At 44.1% G+C, this 15,397-nt stretch overlaps 3 protein-coding genes across 3 annotated transcripts; 1 reads left to right on the forward strand and 2 right to left on the reverse strand.

Annotated features, from left to right (window-relative positions):
* The first annotated feature begins 5,388 nt into the window (after positions 1-5,388).
* On the forward strand, positions 5,389-8,493 carry LOC141040651 (uncharacterized). Its single transcript, XM_073506771.1, has 11 exons — positions 5,389-5,892; positions 5,986-6,141; positions 6,238-6,441; positions 6,528-6,749; positions 6,841-7,108; positions 7,246-7,418; positions 7,534-7,734; positions 7,818-7,946; positions 8,021-8,136; positions 8,215-8,290; positions 8,377-8,493. Exons 1-11 carry the CDS (start codon positions 5,389-5,391, stop codon positions 8,491-8,493), a joined length of 2,166 nt encoding a protein of 721 aa, XP_073362872.1.
* A 3,037-nt stretch (positions 8,494-11,530) lies between these two features.
* On the reverse strand, positions 11,531-13,377 carry LOC120973357 (protein FAR1-RELATED SEQUENCE 5-like). The gene is made up of 3 exons (XM_073506772.1): positions 13,210-13,377; positions 11,696-13,116; positions 11,531-11,555 (listed from the first exon to the last, which is right to left on the reverse strand). Exons 1-3 carry the CDS (start codon positions 13,375-13,377, stop codon positions 11,531-11,533), a joined length of 1,614 nt encoding a protein of 537 aa, XP_073362873.1.
* A 326-nt stretch (positions 13,378-13,703) lies between these two features.
* On the reverse strand, positions 13,704-14,585 carry LOC141041930 (uncharacterized). Its single transcript, XM_073509502.1, has 3 exons — positions 14,306-14,585; positions 14,145-14,213; positions 13,704-14,047 (listed from the first exon to the last, which is right to left on the reverse strand). The coding sequence occupies exons 1-3, from the start codon at positions 14,447-14,449 to the stop codon at positions 13,910-13,912; spliced, it is 351 nt and encodes a 116-aa protein (XP_073365603.1). The 5' UTR covers positions 14,450-14,585; the 3' UTR covers positions 13,704-13,909.
* Between the last annotated feature and the right edge of the window lie 812 nt (positions 14,586-15,397).

Below are 15,397 nucleotides of genomic sequence, written 5' to 3' on the forward strand. Positions count from 1 at the left end.
TTTAATATTTTTAAATTTTAAATTTAATTTATAATTTGAAAATTTAATGATTGAAACTTGTTTGCAAAATTTGACATGTGACATATGCAAAAAATTAGACATGTGACATAGGCAAAAAAATTAAATAAATAATAAAAATTGCCAACTTGTTTGCAAAATTTGACATGTGACATATGCAAAAAATTAGACATGTGACATATGCAAAAAAATTAAATAAATAATAAAAAATGCCAGCCTACACCAACAACATTTATATGAAACCCCACGGCCTGCATACGACTAGTAACCCATTGGGCCAGGATGCAGGCCCGCGGTGAATGTATATAAGTTGCCGGTAGGCCCAACGGGGCATAGAGAGACTGGTTAGGCAATGAGCTGCCTGCTTTAGATAGGAACTTGAGATGATTAGCTCAGGTGGGTTTATAAACCAGTGCGAGCTCCTCTCCGTTGGCGAGGTGGGACTAAACTCCCACCACCCCGAGACAGTGCCTGCCGCGGCTTTGATTTGGGCCTAATTTGGGTGGGCCGTTCCAGGCCGGCCTCACACGTGGTTATCAGCTGGAGAGGGGAAAAATTCCCCATTTCATCTGGCAGATACGAACCCTAGGTCTTTGCTTCTGTTCCCCATTCACTCCGTGTGCTCAAATCTCACATCTGGCCTCGCCGGCGATGGGGGACAAGAAGGGAAGGGGGTCGCGGTCGGCAAGTGATCGCCGCCGCGCTCAAGAAAAGTGGGAGGAGGCAGTTGGGAAGTTCTGTCAGGGCGATCTGGAGAAGAGGGCGAATGTGGAGGAGATCTGCAGCTGGTTTCCCAGCTTGCAGATGTTCATCGACCATGGTAGGGGTCTCATCAAAGTGCTTACGGGCAATGAGAAGAAATCGTTGTTTGGTCCTGCTCGAGGAGTTGTTCCAGTCCAGGTTTTCCTCTGGGCTATGAACGAAGCGGAGAACTCCCCGGATCCGCGTCAGCGTGCGAGGTGGTACATGTACCGCTCCCGCCGCCGCGCCCCTCCTATTCCAGTGCCAGATCTTGTCGGAGTGTTGCTCGCGGTGCCTGCTCCGGTTGATCAGTCCAATGTTCACTCTGACAGTGATGTGGAGCAAAGAAAGGATAAAAGTGGTAGTGAAGATGTGGAGCATAGCGAGGATGAGAGTGATAGCGAAGATGTGGAGAAGAGCAAGGATGAGAGCGGGGAAGAGGAGGTTGTTCTGCTGCTGGACGACAGTGCTGGAGAGGAGGAGCAGGATGATGTTGTCCAGGAGCAGCCGGCGGACGTGCAGATTGTGGGTCCAGGGATCCCGCAGCTCGGAGACAGGACCATGCCGATTGAAGCGGAGACCTACATCCGTATGGGCATTCGTCATTCAGAGCGCATCAGCAAGTTGAAGGACAAGAAAACAGAGTGATGACATGTCAGTGTCTTCAGTTAGTCTATCTGTGTGAGTCAGTTTGGACCTGTTTGATAGCATACTATGTTCTAAGTTCTTTGAGAATACTTCAGTATTTGAGATTATGTTAGTTTTATTTACAGTGAGCTGTTTGGTTGCCCCTAATAAATGTGATTTTAGTACTGCAGTATTGGGAAAACTATAGTTATTTCTCTGCATGAAAAATGTAGCCCCTAATAGGATTGTTGATTGATCTATTTTGCAGACAAAGGAGCCACAAAAAAGGTGCTGGAGGTGGGAGCAAGACTGCTAGAGCGAGTAGCAAGTGAAGTGTACACATCGAAGCAGGGGTGGAGAATCAACGTGGCAAGACTGGAAGGATAAAAAAGAAGACTCTACTTCCTGCTGAAGATGTGGCCTTTAGTTTGTTGCGATGTTTTAGTAGTTGTTGCTGTTATTTTGCGGTGCTCATGAACTTTGTAAGCCTAGGATGATGGGTTAGGCAGAATGCAGGCCATGCTGGCTTTTGGTTATATAGGTTTATGCTGGCTTGAAGTGGAAATAGAGCATTATTAATGATATATGGATCAGCCAGTTCTTCAACTCTAAGGTTGCGTTAATTTGGTTGTAGATTCAAATACATAGCTTAACCCTGCAAGGTTAGCGATAAAACCCTAGAACAGTGCCCTGACATGACGCAACGTGTGTATTGTGTCCGAATTCGTGCACACATTGCCTGGGGGACCACATTGGCCATGCCCACATGCTCCGAAAAAGTGGGGTCATCTCATGCATGCCTCCACATGAACCATGTACAAGCCGGACCATTCGGGTTTGCCGGAGGGCAAGTTTGAAAGAGGTTTTCCTTGCCGGTCCCACCAAATGATCCCAATCTTTATGCACACCCTACCATGACCATGGCATGCATGTGGGAGCAGAATTCATACACCACGGCCTCATTTTTGTTGAAATCCCATTAATAGCCATGTGTATTACATGTAAGTGAGCATGTGTAAAATTTATTAGGTGATTTGAAGGTCAAAACATTAACTTGTCATATATGCAAAAAAATGTGTATTGAATGCAAGTTAGCATGTGTATAATTTAGTGTGTGATTTGAAGATCAAAACACATGGCAATATGCCAAAAAAAGTGCCCACCTACCAGAGAAGGAGAATTCATACACCACGGCCTGCATACGACTAGGAACCCAGCCGTTCATGGGCCAGGATGCAGGCCCGTGGTGCAGAATATCTCTGCTGCTAGTAGGCCCCACGGGGCAGAGGGGCCGAGAGTTAGGCAATGTACTGCCTGCATATGATAGGTGCTTGGGAGGGGAGTCGCAGCCGGGTATATAAACCGGTGCGGCGCTCTCTCGCTTGGCAAGGTGGGACTAAATTCCCACCACCCTACGGCTGTGCGCTGCGCTGTGCCTTGCGCGGCTCTGCCTTGGGCCCAATTCGGGCGGGCTGGCCCAGGGCAGCCTTACCCGCGCACTGATCTGTTTTATATTCTCTTTGTTTTTCACTTCTTAACTCCAAAATTTATTTTCTTGTTTATATTTCTAATATTTAAAATCAAATCTCTTTTTTCTATAATATTTCTAACAGTGTTTACTAAAATTAAAAAAATATGCCCAATTTTGTTGTGTTTTATTTCATTTGTTCGTTCTCGTTTTTATATTGATAATATTTACGAAATATAAACTAAAATGGTGTGTTTTATTTCAATTCTTCATTCTAATATTTCTTATCTTTATTATATTTGAAATGTTTGTAGTTTGTAAAATAAAATGTTCTGTTTTATTTCACTTCTTCATTCTAATATTTGCTCTCTTCTTTATATTAGAAATATTTTCAAAATGTAAGATAATATGTTATCTTTTATTTCACTTCTTCATTCTAATAGATCTTATCTTTTTTACATTTGAATTGTTTTTCAAAATCCTAGTAAATGCATCGAGTGTCGGAAATCGATGAGAATTGGCATGCATGATGTCCATGGTCATCCCGTTGTGTGAAAAAAAATTGGGGCCATTTGGTTGAGTCCAGAAAAACAACGTCCTTCGGGCTCCCCCTACGGCAGACCCGGATGATGGTGATTGCACATGTGCTATGTGCTGGCCTGCATGAAATGACACCAAACTTTGGCACCATGTGAGGATGCCCAATGTAGGCCCCCATGCAACATCTGAGCCATTCCTGACACCGAACGAACATTGCGTCACGTCCGGGCAGCGTTTCGGGTTCTTTTCGCCGGCAAAATCCTAGTAAATGCATCGAGTGTCGGAAATCGATGATAATTGGCATGCATGATGTCCATGGTCATCCCGTTGTGTGAAAAAAAATTGGGGGCATTTGGTTGAGTCCAGAAAAACAACGTCCTTCGGGCTCCCCCTACGGCAGACCCGAATGATGGTGATTGCACATGTGCTATGTGCTGGCCTGCATGAAATGACACCAAACTTTGGCACCATGTGAGGATGACCAATGTAGGCCCCCATGCAACATCTGAGCCATTCCTGACACCGAACGAACATTGCGTCACGTCCGGGCAGCGTTTCGGGTTCTTTTCGCCGGCAAAATCCTAGTAAATGCATCGAGTGTCGGAAATCGATGAGAATTGGCATGCATGATGTCCATGGTCATCCCATTGCGTGAAAAAAATTGGGGCCATTTGGTTGAGTTGAAATAATTATTTGATATCAAAATTTTCTAATATGAAAAAGAAAAGAAAAAAAAATACATGAAACGAGCCCCTCATCGCTCAAAGAGAGGAGCAGCTGCGATTTGTTACACAATTCCCTGATCGGAATCTACAAAAAAAAACTCGAGCGTGGGAAGCCTATCCCTTTAATTTAGGAGCACGTACAGCCTCTCCTCAACTAAGGAAGGCAAAGATCACGGGCATTCTATCCCTGGTGGTTACGACGACCTAGGAGATCCTCCTCCTCCTATTTAGTCTCGGCATCGTCTTTCATGTCGTCTACGACGGCTCCTACCGCCGAGTCGACGACAGCTGCGTCCCTAGCATCGGCCCAACCCCAGCAAGATCGTCGAGAACATCCAGGTCGTCAGCGCGTGCTGGCCGTCGTGGACGAACTGCGTCCACGTTACAACGCCGACAACTTCCATCTTCATCGAGCGATCCAGTATGTTGGCAACCGTACCGCATCCATGATGCTTTTCTTTGTGCGTGTGTTAGATTCGATAGGACTAAGATTAATTAGCGCATAATCTTCGCATTACATCTGTTGGAGTAGATGTTTTTTGTTTGTGCGTGTATTAGATTAGATAGGCCTATGACACTAGATTTGTTTGTGCGTGTATTTGATTAGATAGCCCTACGATTGCAAATTAGTTTCTGCATGTTGTTTGTTGTCTTTCACTTGTAGGTTGGATTGATGAATAAACAACAATTTTTTATCAGTGTTAGTTATAGCAATGCCCTAAGACATGCATGTTGCAACTATGAGACGCTGACTAATATTGTATGTGATGCACGTTTGTTTGATGCATGTTCCAGTATGCATAATTTCGTTTTTTTCTTTTCAATTTACTGTTAATTAGGCACTGTCACTGATTCTTATATCTATTTGTACAGTACCATATGAAAATAAATGATTAGATAAATTATGTTGCTTTTTATTATGAAACTAATTGGTTAAATAAGTACTTGTTAAACTGTCATTTTATGTGCTGCACGTGTCTCTGCTGAATGTTTCAGTATGAATAAATTATGTTGTATAGTTTTCTATCTACTGTGGGATAGTGTATTCCATTATTATGTTTTATGCAACAATATGTTAGGAAAAAGTTGATTACATAAATTATTGTACTATAACCAAGTATATTTTTTAACGGGATGGATGAACTCAACGGAGAAATTGTTTGCGCCGTAGAAAAATGGTGCAAACTTATTGCCGGTCTATCTTCCGGTCAACGGGCCGCACGTGCCGAAACACCACTCCGTAGCATGCTTCAGATACCTTCGCTGAAGATGCGTACACTGTTGATCCGGTACATGGTTGAGATATTTGATCCTAGCAAGGGCAGATTCATTGTACAAGACTTGGTTGGCGAAGTGTCTCTCGGTGCCGTGGATGTTGAGTGCATCTTGGCCTTGGAGAACCACGGATTGTCGGCAGAAGGTATTCTCGGTGAGGAAGGTGAGGATGTTAAAGATCGAGTGCCGCCTCAATTCCTGAGCAAGACCACAGGTAACATAGTCATCGATGATCTGATTGTGGACATCACAAAAAATAAATCTGCCGACGACAATTTCCTTCGGAGAGTTGTCCTCGTGTTGCTTGGAACAGTTCTTGCTCCCATGTCGAGCAAGACTGTACCAAAGCAATATTACGCATTGGTGGACGATGTGAAGCGTATATCCAAGATTAATTGGAATGCATTCACCCTCCGGGTTCTGCTGGACTGCCTTCGCAACGTGACGAAAGGCAAACACCTCCGCCAATGGCCGAGAGGGAACTTAGCTCTCCTGCAGGTACACCTTTCAGACTTGTACCATTGCAAAAAAAATATGATTGCTAATTTACCTGCTGTATAGTACTAATTGTAATTTTTCATATTCATGCAGTACCTGTACTGGGAGAAGGTTCAGCCTCTGGAAGGTGAATGCGCATTCAATCCTAGCTTGTCCATGGAACCTCTAATGAGGAATTGGACTGAAGCTGCAGCCTCAAGGAGAGACAAGTTTGATTATGACCAAGGCCGTGGCCGTGGTAACATCAAGGTAATTCATTACGTTGGGTACTTCTTAACTTTTATATAACATAATTAGTTGTATTAATATTTTTATTGATCACATATACTTGTATTTCACATGCAGATTGAAGACAACATAACCAAGGAGTATAGGGCGCAGGAGCGCAAAGTACCTGAACCAGAAAAGCCAAAAATGAAGCCCACCGTTGGTGCGGCAAAGAAGTCCAAGTTAGCCTCAAACGCGGACGAGATGATGAACCTCATCATGAAGCGGTGTATGGATTACATACGCAGCGAAATGAAGGAAATACCAGAACAAGTAGCCGAGGTGACACACCCTTAATTCTATGTTTACAACATTTTTGAAGTTGCAAAATCGTGCCGATATTAATAAATATTTTTTATGTAATGCAGAGATTGTTAGAGAAGTTGAACCAAAATGGTGTGATGTACAAGCCAGCGGCTGCTACGGCTTCCGGCAACAACGATGCCGACCTAGAAGTGGATTCCTTTGAGAATGGTCCGCCAGAAAAAAAAGAATTCGTGTACAAGGATGACTCTGACGGTCTAGAGCCGGTGATTGATTTGACACAGCCTGACGAGCCTGTTGTAAACCAGAACAACGATGATGAGGAAGTATGTTTTCATTTATTTGTCTTCATTTATCTCAATTATGCATCTTCATTTTCGTTAACTGAACCTATCACATTATTTTTTTGTTAACTAGAAAACACCTGCCAAGTTAAATGTTGACAAGACAACGAAGCCTACTGATGAGTGCGGCGCAACACCGGAGAACCCTTGGATTGTAGGTAATTCTCCTCGAGCAGAATCGTCCGACATTGGCATTTCTGCAAGTTCTATCGACAGGATGGTGGGTAAGAGCAAGGGGAAAAAGTCTGCAGCAACCGCAAAAGAAGACGATGTTATATCCGGGAAGCGCCGACGGACTGTTCCCAAGAAATTTGAATCCCCCTTTAAACTTGACAAGCCCGGTAAGCGAAGCGCTCGCGGTACTAAGCCATCCGGCAACACTACCGCAACTAGAGGTACCGTTAGTAGCTATCTTAGTGCTTAATTTACTACCATTTCATGTACTCACTGTTCGTGACGTTCGTAATTTATCATGCAGCTCTGTTTAGTGACAATGACATGGAAGGCTCTGTTAAGGACGATTTGACACCGGAACTCATCGATGCTGCTGTTGCGTTTGTGGAGGTAGCTGCTCGGTCTAAGAAGAATATGACAAAAAGAGTTTACTACAATGAACGTGGCACCTCTGTGACTGTGGAGAGAATACGACCGGTACTTGAGCATACATGGCTAGCGGATGACGTAAGATCTATTACCATGTCCTGCTATTTAAGTGCATAATCTAGGTGTCACCTATGAAAATAAAATGTTCTATTATTTTACGCAGGTTATCGATGCTTATCAGACACATTTGGCTCTGCGCGTTGGTCATGATCGGCACCTCTGTCCAGCCTGGAGGTCCAAATACCTTGTTGATCGTGCTAAGGCACGAGACAACCCTAAACCGTCGAAATACAACATGGATAGTGCGCTGAGCAGAGCTGGAGCAGTACGTAGGGTTCTGGACGACTATACCGTCCGTGATAAGGTATGATATGTTCTTACTAGTTCATTAACACTCATTTCAACAAGCATAATTGCATCTGATTACAAATGTGTTCCACATTTCAGTCATTTATCCCGTTGAACGTCGGCAATACACACTGGATTACCGTGGTGATGCACAACAGCAAGAAAGAATTCCGAGTTTTTGATTCGCTCTATCCTCTCGAGTTCTCTCTCGACACTGTGAAAGCACTGGTACTCTCCCCGACATTGAGCATTTTTCATATGAAATGTCATCTGGTTTCTCACTACTACTTTCTTTCAAATAGCGACTAGCAATAGCAATTGATATGGAAGAGGCAAACCGTATTACACCTGGCAAATATCCAGACGTCACTAAATGGCCTATCATACCTCAGATCGACATGCCACCACAAGAGGACGGGTGAGTTATGGTTCATCATTTTCTACTTACGAAAGACATGTTCGTGTGCACGGTGACTAATGTTTGCATATATATTAGGAACTCTTGTGGCCTTTTTGTGATTGAAGTTATGGAGCATTGGGACGGGGATCGATGGACCGCCGATTTTACCCAGGTAATTTGTCCTCTCGGCTCGTACACTTGTACAATTGTCGTATAATACCAACTTCTATTCATTAAACCTTGTTCTAAAAATTGCAGGGCAGGGTTAATGCAAGGAGAAGGCGTCTCATCGCCGAGTTGGTTCTCTCACCTACCAACACGCTCGAATGTGTGAAGAACAAAATCCGCGACATCGCAAAGAAAAGCAAGGCGTGAAGACATCATACATGATTCAAGAATCTAGTTTCAGTCGTTTGTTTTAAGTCCAGAAGCACGTTTCCCGGCATGGACAACTTTGATTTTCTATCATTCATGTAATAAGCACGATACCATGGATTTTGTGTGGATTTTTGGTCGCTCACACATACTTGTGTATGTGTAATGCAGTCAGACTATACGTTTCGTACCAATAAATTTTTGCTTCCCTTCGTTCTACCTTAATGTTTTTTGCTGCTGTGTTCATTCTTTTCTTCCATGGAAGAGTAATTCATTTCCTTTTTACTTTTGCATATTTTTTTTATTTGATTTGGCATTATTCAACAATAAGCAAAAAAGTTGATAAATTCCTTTTTGTTTGCCTGAGAATCAACCTCGGCTGTCGTGCCATCCGGTGTGGGATCCCGCGCCCGAGACAACGACAGATCCGGTCCCAGCGCGGGCGACCCAGTCGACGACCGCCAGTTGGCGCGGGGGGACACGCCAGGTCCGGTCCCGCCCGACCGCTCGGTGGAGACAGCCCGCGTGTCGGACGCAGACGGGCCACCCGTGGATCCTGCGGTTGGTGGAGTAGGCAGATCCGCCTGGGATCCCGTGCGCATGATTGCCGCTGGATCTCTCGGGATCGGCGTCCACAGGTGGATCTTCCTCGTGTCTTGCGCCTGACTCCCTTGGCGTTATGTGTTGCTTCAAATCTCGTTGCACAGTTTTTTTGCTGCATTTTTGTTAGCCTTTTCCTTTTCTGCATCATGAAGATCAGGATCAGTAGCACCATCAATCACATGATCAACTACTATTTCGCCCGCTTGATCAGTATGATTTAGAGCTCCGGTGGAAGCAAAATAATTTCAGTGCTTAGCCAAGAACTATTTCGAAAGTGATATAATTTATTGGTTAATATAATATACTTAGACCTTACACAAATGAACTGGCCACAATGCAGATAGGACTTGATCATTCTGTTCAACAATAAACCACAAAACATACTTAAAATTCATCACAAATCTCCTTCAGCTTCTTGATCTTATCAATGTACCCATGTTTCTGTTTGAGAAAATCTGCAATAATATACTCAAGTTTTTTCTTCTCTTGCTTCAGATGGTCCCTCTCTCTCATCACTTGGTCTCTCTCTAGCACCACCCGGTCCCGGTCTTTCTCAGCCTTTACCCTCAGGACCTGATGTAGATTGGCACAACCATGATCTGCCATCTTATTCTTCTCCAGCTCCTCTTTGAGATCGCTAAGTGACAATCTTGCATTGCCCAATTGCGTGAGAGCATCCTCCTTATCAGCCACCAGTTTAGCAAAGTCCATTTTGAAAAATCTCAGCTCTTCCTCCGTCCTCCTCTTTTCTCCAATTAACATGCATTTTTCTTCAGCATTCTTATTATTCTATCTCAGCTTCTCGTCATACATGCTCCACAGTTCTCTCAAGCAGAAATTCGTAGCCACTGACCACTCCGGGTCTACCCATTCCACATAGTTACATTTCACTTCTTCCTACAGTATGAAAAATATGGTCCCAATCATATATGCACAAATGCAATACAATTACATGCAATGCACTAAAAATATGGTCTCAATCATATAAACACAAAATGTAGCGTGCAATGATATACATATATATATATGGATCAATTAACTACAAGTATATGCTATTATGTGCTAAAACAAATATTAGACCGTAAAAAAACAACATAAATACGGACTTTGTAAATGCAAATATTAATTGAAATGTATGCAATTTTGGGCAGAACAATGGATTACCGCGAAGTAAATCGAGCACGAGGTAATTTAAACATATATTTACAGTACGGAACAACATACCTTCTGACCACAGACAAGAAAACGTCTACCAGTGTCCAAGGAATCAAAAGCAACTAGCCTGACGCAAGGTTCTCGATGCAGACAACAAGAAGACAGATCGTGAGCAATGCCACTCCATTCATAGCAAGGGATAGTCGTAGGAAGCTAAACGAAACAACAGAGATAATGCACAAATCAACGCCCTGCGTTAAATACCGGAAATGAAGAACTCTAACCCTAACCCTAGCACTATTTGGAGATTATATAGTAGGAGCGTACCTGCAGGCTAGTTACGGATTCGCCATCCGAAGAAGAGCTCGACTCGTCGCTCCACGAAACCATGGCGTAACGTGACCGGCGGCACGACGTGGATCGGTGGCTGCAGCGGCGGCGGCGGTTGCAGTGGATAGATAGAACGCGCGTGGAGATCGCGAGGGAAGAACCGCCCCGACCAGGTGGCCAGCGCGGCCCATTTAAACGGGCTGTAATCAAAAAAAAATTGTTAAATGGGCTCGGCAATGGGAGCGGCCGTGTGTCGCGCCTTCTTACGGCATCCGTCACCCCCCCTCCACGTCATCGCGACAAGCGGCCCGAGTTACACTACAAGCCATAAAATGTTGGGTTTTTCTTTTCTTTATGAGGGGAAAATGGTGGGTTTTTGGTATGAAGTCTATACTATAGACCAAAGTGAGCTGGTATCTTCTATATCTAAATGGTGGTGAACCAAAGGAGTGAAAAAAATTTAATTATTATCAAACATAATTACATCTTCTATATCTAAACAACTAGCCACCACTAACCTATTTCTCTTAACATGCAAGTTTGCCACCTCGTCATTCAACATGTATGGAGAAAGGTCCACCACAACATGCAAACAAAATATTCCCGCAACAACATATACATGTTACACGTAACCATTTCTCTATGAATATATTGCAAAGGGAGCATTCCCGCAACAACATGTCGGGTATCGTCTAGTTTTCTAATATAATATAACTACAGTGGACAACACAAAAGATGCCATCATTACAATGACTAAAATGCTATCCATTTTCCATGATTAAAGTCCCTAGTGACCGCCTCCTGTTTAGTCCATATATGCTACAAGCACTATCTCAAGGTACTGGCCTCTTGCAATAGTATATATCATGTATCATGTATGCAGTAATACATTGCAAACACCTCACTATTAGATCACTGGATTCATCCTAACATAACTTTAGCAACTTTTCTACTCTTCTTCGCCCACCACGCTTCTGCACACGATAACAGGAAAAGTTAATGAATGACAAGTTAAAAACAATTATAACCTACAATGCATACAAAAACTTACTTCTTATTTAGTTTGCATTTCTTGTTGCGTTTAGTGTGCCCTAGCAATTTGCATGCGCCGCACCTGATTCTGATCTCGTCGTACAAAAGTGGCCTACCATTTTTTGACATAGGGCGGTTCTCATCTACCTTAGTTGCACCTTTCGTTGATACTTTAATAGGATCATGAACTTCAACTATGTTGCCTTCACCATCATCTACATATTCAATTGCACAAGTACTAAGATCAGCCGTTTTCTTACTCAAATTTTCCTTTAGCTGATCATACTCATGGCTCTTAGCTATCATGGCCTTCAAACTCTCCTGTAACTGATCCCACAAAGTTGGGTGTTTGCATGCTGCATGCATAGCTTCTGAAGCCAACACACTGACCTGGCTATATTTCATTCTTTCAGCTGCTCCAGTCCATCCAAATCCCAACAGATCGCTTGTGCGCCTGGCGGGCAGTCCCAACCTTGCGTCTTTCGTGAACCGCACAAGAACTAAACACTTTGGTATTTCAGATATATTCAAGTACTTCAGTACATGGAATATGTGCTTGCAAGATAGACCCTTTTGAATCATTTTTCTACAGCTGCACCTTATAGTTTCTGCGGAATTTACTGGAGTGTACTCCACCCAAAAACGGCTCTTCCGGTTATTCTTCCAGACCACGATGTACTGCTGTGATCCGTCTCCGAGCTTTATTTTTTCAATCTCCATGCCACCAATTTTCCTAAGATCAGCTTGCAACATATAGAAGTTTGCTGGAGTGAAGACGTGAGAAGCAGCTATCTCAAGTTCCCTCGAGCTAGTAACTGGCACCGGTAAACTCTGTGAGGCCGTGCAATCATCTCGTGCCTCATTCTCACGGATACGTACAACGGCGTTCTCATAGTGCAAAATCATATCCACCAGGGTCATTTCACCGTCTAGGTGGAGGTGAAGGCATGAGTTTAGACTTTTACTCCTCTGGTTGCTTTTCATGCCAAGCCAAAAACCCTCTGTCAGATAAGCCGCGGCCCACAGTCTCCTCTTCTTATACATCCGTCTCAACCATGTTACTGTTTTTTCCGACTGCCATCTTTTGGAAAATGCGTGCCATCTCTCCTCAAACGTGGCCGTGGACGTGCTGTAGTACAGAAGAGTTCGGAACTCCTTCAAGGACTTGTGACTGAGGTGAATCTTCATATTTTTTTCTATATGCCACGTACATATACGGTGCCACACGTCTGGGAAGACTTGGCGAATTGCCTTGATCATCGCAGCGTCGGCATCCGTGATAACACTCATAGGCATCTTTTGACACATAGACCTCAAAAAAGTCTCCAGCAGCCACACATATGTCTCTTCGGTCTCGTCCGAAACTATGGCACAAACAAAAACAGTGGTCTTCCGGTGATTGTTAAGACCAACAAAGGGTATGAATGGCATACCATACCGGTTCATCTTGTACGTGCTGTCAAATACAAGCACGTCGCCGAAGTCCTCATAGTCATGACGAGACTGGGAGTCACACTAGAACATCCTATTCATATGTCCTTCCTTGTCTAGCTTGTACTCGAAAAAGAAGCTAGGATCCCTCTGTTTCCTACTGACCATGATGCCTATGACTGTGGCAGCATCACCTTTTAAAAGCAGCTTCCTCTTCTCCCTGGGGCAAAGGTTGTATATTTCACGCCTGGTAAAACCAACACCGCCGTACCATACATGTTTGCTGATGAAGCAATCCATCATGTCGTGAATTCTAATCCCTGCAGCTCCCATGGACATTATCTCATGCTTCTGGCACTCTTTGATTTTTCTGTGGGACCAAAGAAAAGGTACCTCGTCCGGTCCTGCCAAGATATGGCTATGCTTGTCCTCAAAACTATCAACATACCAAACCCCACGCTTTTGGTCAAGCTTCACGGTCAGGTCCGCTTCGCAGTGGCAGCGTGTCTCGGGTCTGAGCCTACGGCTGTGTCCTTCCTCGGTTAGCAACCTGCTGTCACGTTTTCCTTGTCTGGAACAAACAAACCGCCTATACGCATATGACGTGACTCGGTTTTGCTATACATGACCCTATTATTTCTAATGCTGAAACCATTATATCTAGCATAGCTGTTGTAGAAATCATACGCAGCCTCGTGAGACGTAAAAGTCATTTGTATTATCTGCATGAACATATCCCTCTTATCATCTGCACTAGCAATATCTTGGACATTCTTTTTACCCTCAACTTCTGTCACCTACACAATCATAACATAGCCATGAAAACAGTTTTCTATGGTATAACATTACTTCCATACAACATTGATTACATACATACCTCACTCATGATGACCGACGATTGCGACTCCCCAGAATCAGATGCAGCTAATGATTCGACATCAAGGCCTGTCTCCGCGTCGGATTCACCGTAATAGTCGTACGCATTATGACATTCGGAAATGAGCTGAAAAATATAACACAAATACATAAGTATTTATCATATAATATTCCAGGATTAATTCAATTTGCATGCATGCCAACAAAAAATTCCACTTCCATACCTGACTAATGTAATCTTCATTCGAGATCTCCGAGTTGTTTTCCTCACCATCATCATGCTCATTGTTTTCCTGACCATCATCATGTTCATCCATCTATAAATTTTCAAAATATAATATTGTCGGATGCCACCAAAAAATTACAACATGATAATGCCACTCACATTAAGATCTTCCAATACGTTCCCATTCTCTGACCTATCTCCACGATCTGAATTTTCATCATCTGACCAATCTTCTATCCAGTCTTTCATCAGTTCTCCAAACTCCATGTCATACATCATATCAATTAACTCATCGTCCGCCATTTCCTACAACAATTAATATGTATCATCACATGTGCAAACATTATCAATGCTGACATATACAACACCTAGCGCACGATCACGGATGTTAAATAAACTACACCAACCGGAGAGCGCCCCAACCGAGGGCGTTCAGATCGTGCACACAACCGACGCCAACAACCTCTGATCGGCCATGGATCCTCCCCCCTCTCCACACCAAGCGGCGTTAAGGTACGTCCCACGAATCCAGTACGTGATCACTTTGGATCACGAGAAGCAGCGCTACCCGTGATAACATGCACCGCCGGATTCCTAGCCCACAGCACCAGTCGTGATTATTTTGGATCGCCGGATACCTAGGTAAGCCGCCGCATCAAATAACGGAGCCGTCGTGCACACAACCGACGGCAACCGACGCTAGGTTAACCCTAGAAAGAAGAAACCCACTTCAGCCCGCGTGATCACTGTGTATATCATGACGAGCAGCACTACCAGAACAAGATCTGCGATGGCCTGGACCGCCAGAAAGCTAGGTTGCCCGACCCGCTAGGTTAACCACTACGACGAAAACAGCGACAGTTCGTTTGATGCTGCCGCGAGCGAGACAAACGTGGGGAAACGGGATGCGGTACCTGCGAGCGCTGGAGGTTGACGACGGTGCCGCGCGCGCTCTCGGACGAGATCGCCGGCGATAAGATCGCTGCCGCTGATATTCCTACAGAAACTCACCAGAATGATGGAGGAGCTACGTGATTGATTGAGCTGCGTGATTGATGGATCGGCCATCGTGGGGTCGTGTCATCCTTTTTTTTCGGGATGTCACCGTATACATACGTATGGGTCATACGGGTTATACGAGGCTTGGATATGGGCTACGGGGCTTGGATATGGGCAGCGGCGGGCCGGAGAAAAAATAGATGGCGGGGGTCAAGAATACCCCTAGGAAATTGAGTTAGGGGGAGCACCGGA

This window comes from Aegilops tauschii, chromosome 2 (genome assembly GCF_002575655.3).
Source record: "Aegilops tauschii subsp. strangulata cultivar AL8/78 chromosome 2, Aet v6.0, whole genome shotgun sequence".
Classification (NCBI taxonomy): Eukaryota; Viridiplantae; Streptophyta; class Magnoliopsida; order Poales; family Poaceae; genus Aegilops; species Aegilops tauschii.

Coding starts and splice junctions, on each gene's coding strand:
- LOC120973357 (XM_073506772.1), bottom strand. CDS start 13,377: ATGGGAGCTGCAGGGATTAGAATTCACGACATGATGGATTGCTTCATC. Junction 13,117..13,209: donor CCACAGTCATAGGCATCATG/GTCAGTAGGAAA, acceptor TGTGACTCCCAG/TCTCGTCATGACTATGAGGA. Junction 11,556..11,695: donor TACGACGAGATCAGAATCAG/GTGCGGCGCATG, acceptor TATCGTGTGCAG/AAGCGTGGTGGGCGAAGAAG.
- LOC141041930 (XM_073509502.1), bottom strand. CDS start 14,449: ATGGCGGACGATGAGTTAATTGATATGATGTATGACATGGAGTTTGGA. Junction 14,214..14,305: donor ACGTATTGGAAGATCTTAAT/GTGAGTGGCATT, acceptor GATGATGGTCAG/GAAAACAATGAGCATGATGA. Junction 14,048..14,144: donor ATGAAGATTACATTAGTCAG/GTATGGAAGTGG, acceptor TATATTTTTCAG/CTCATTTCCGAATGTCATAA.
- LOC141040651 (XM_073506771.1), top strand. CDS start 5,389: ATGCGTACACTGTTGATCCGGTACATGGTTGAGATATTTGATCCTAGC. Junction 6,750..6,840: donor AGAACAACGATGATGAGGAA/GTATGTTTTCAT, acceptor TTTGTTAACTAG/AAAACACCTGCCAAGTTAAA. Junction 7,419..7,533: donor CTGTGGAGAGAATACGACCG/GTACTTGAGCAT, acceptor TATTTTACGCAG/GTTATCGATGCTTATCAGAC.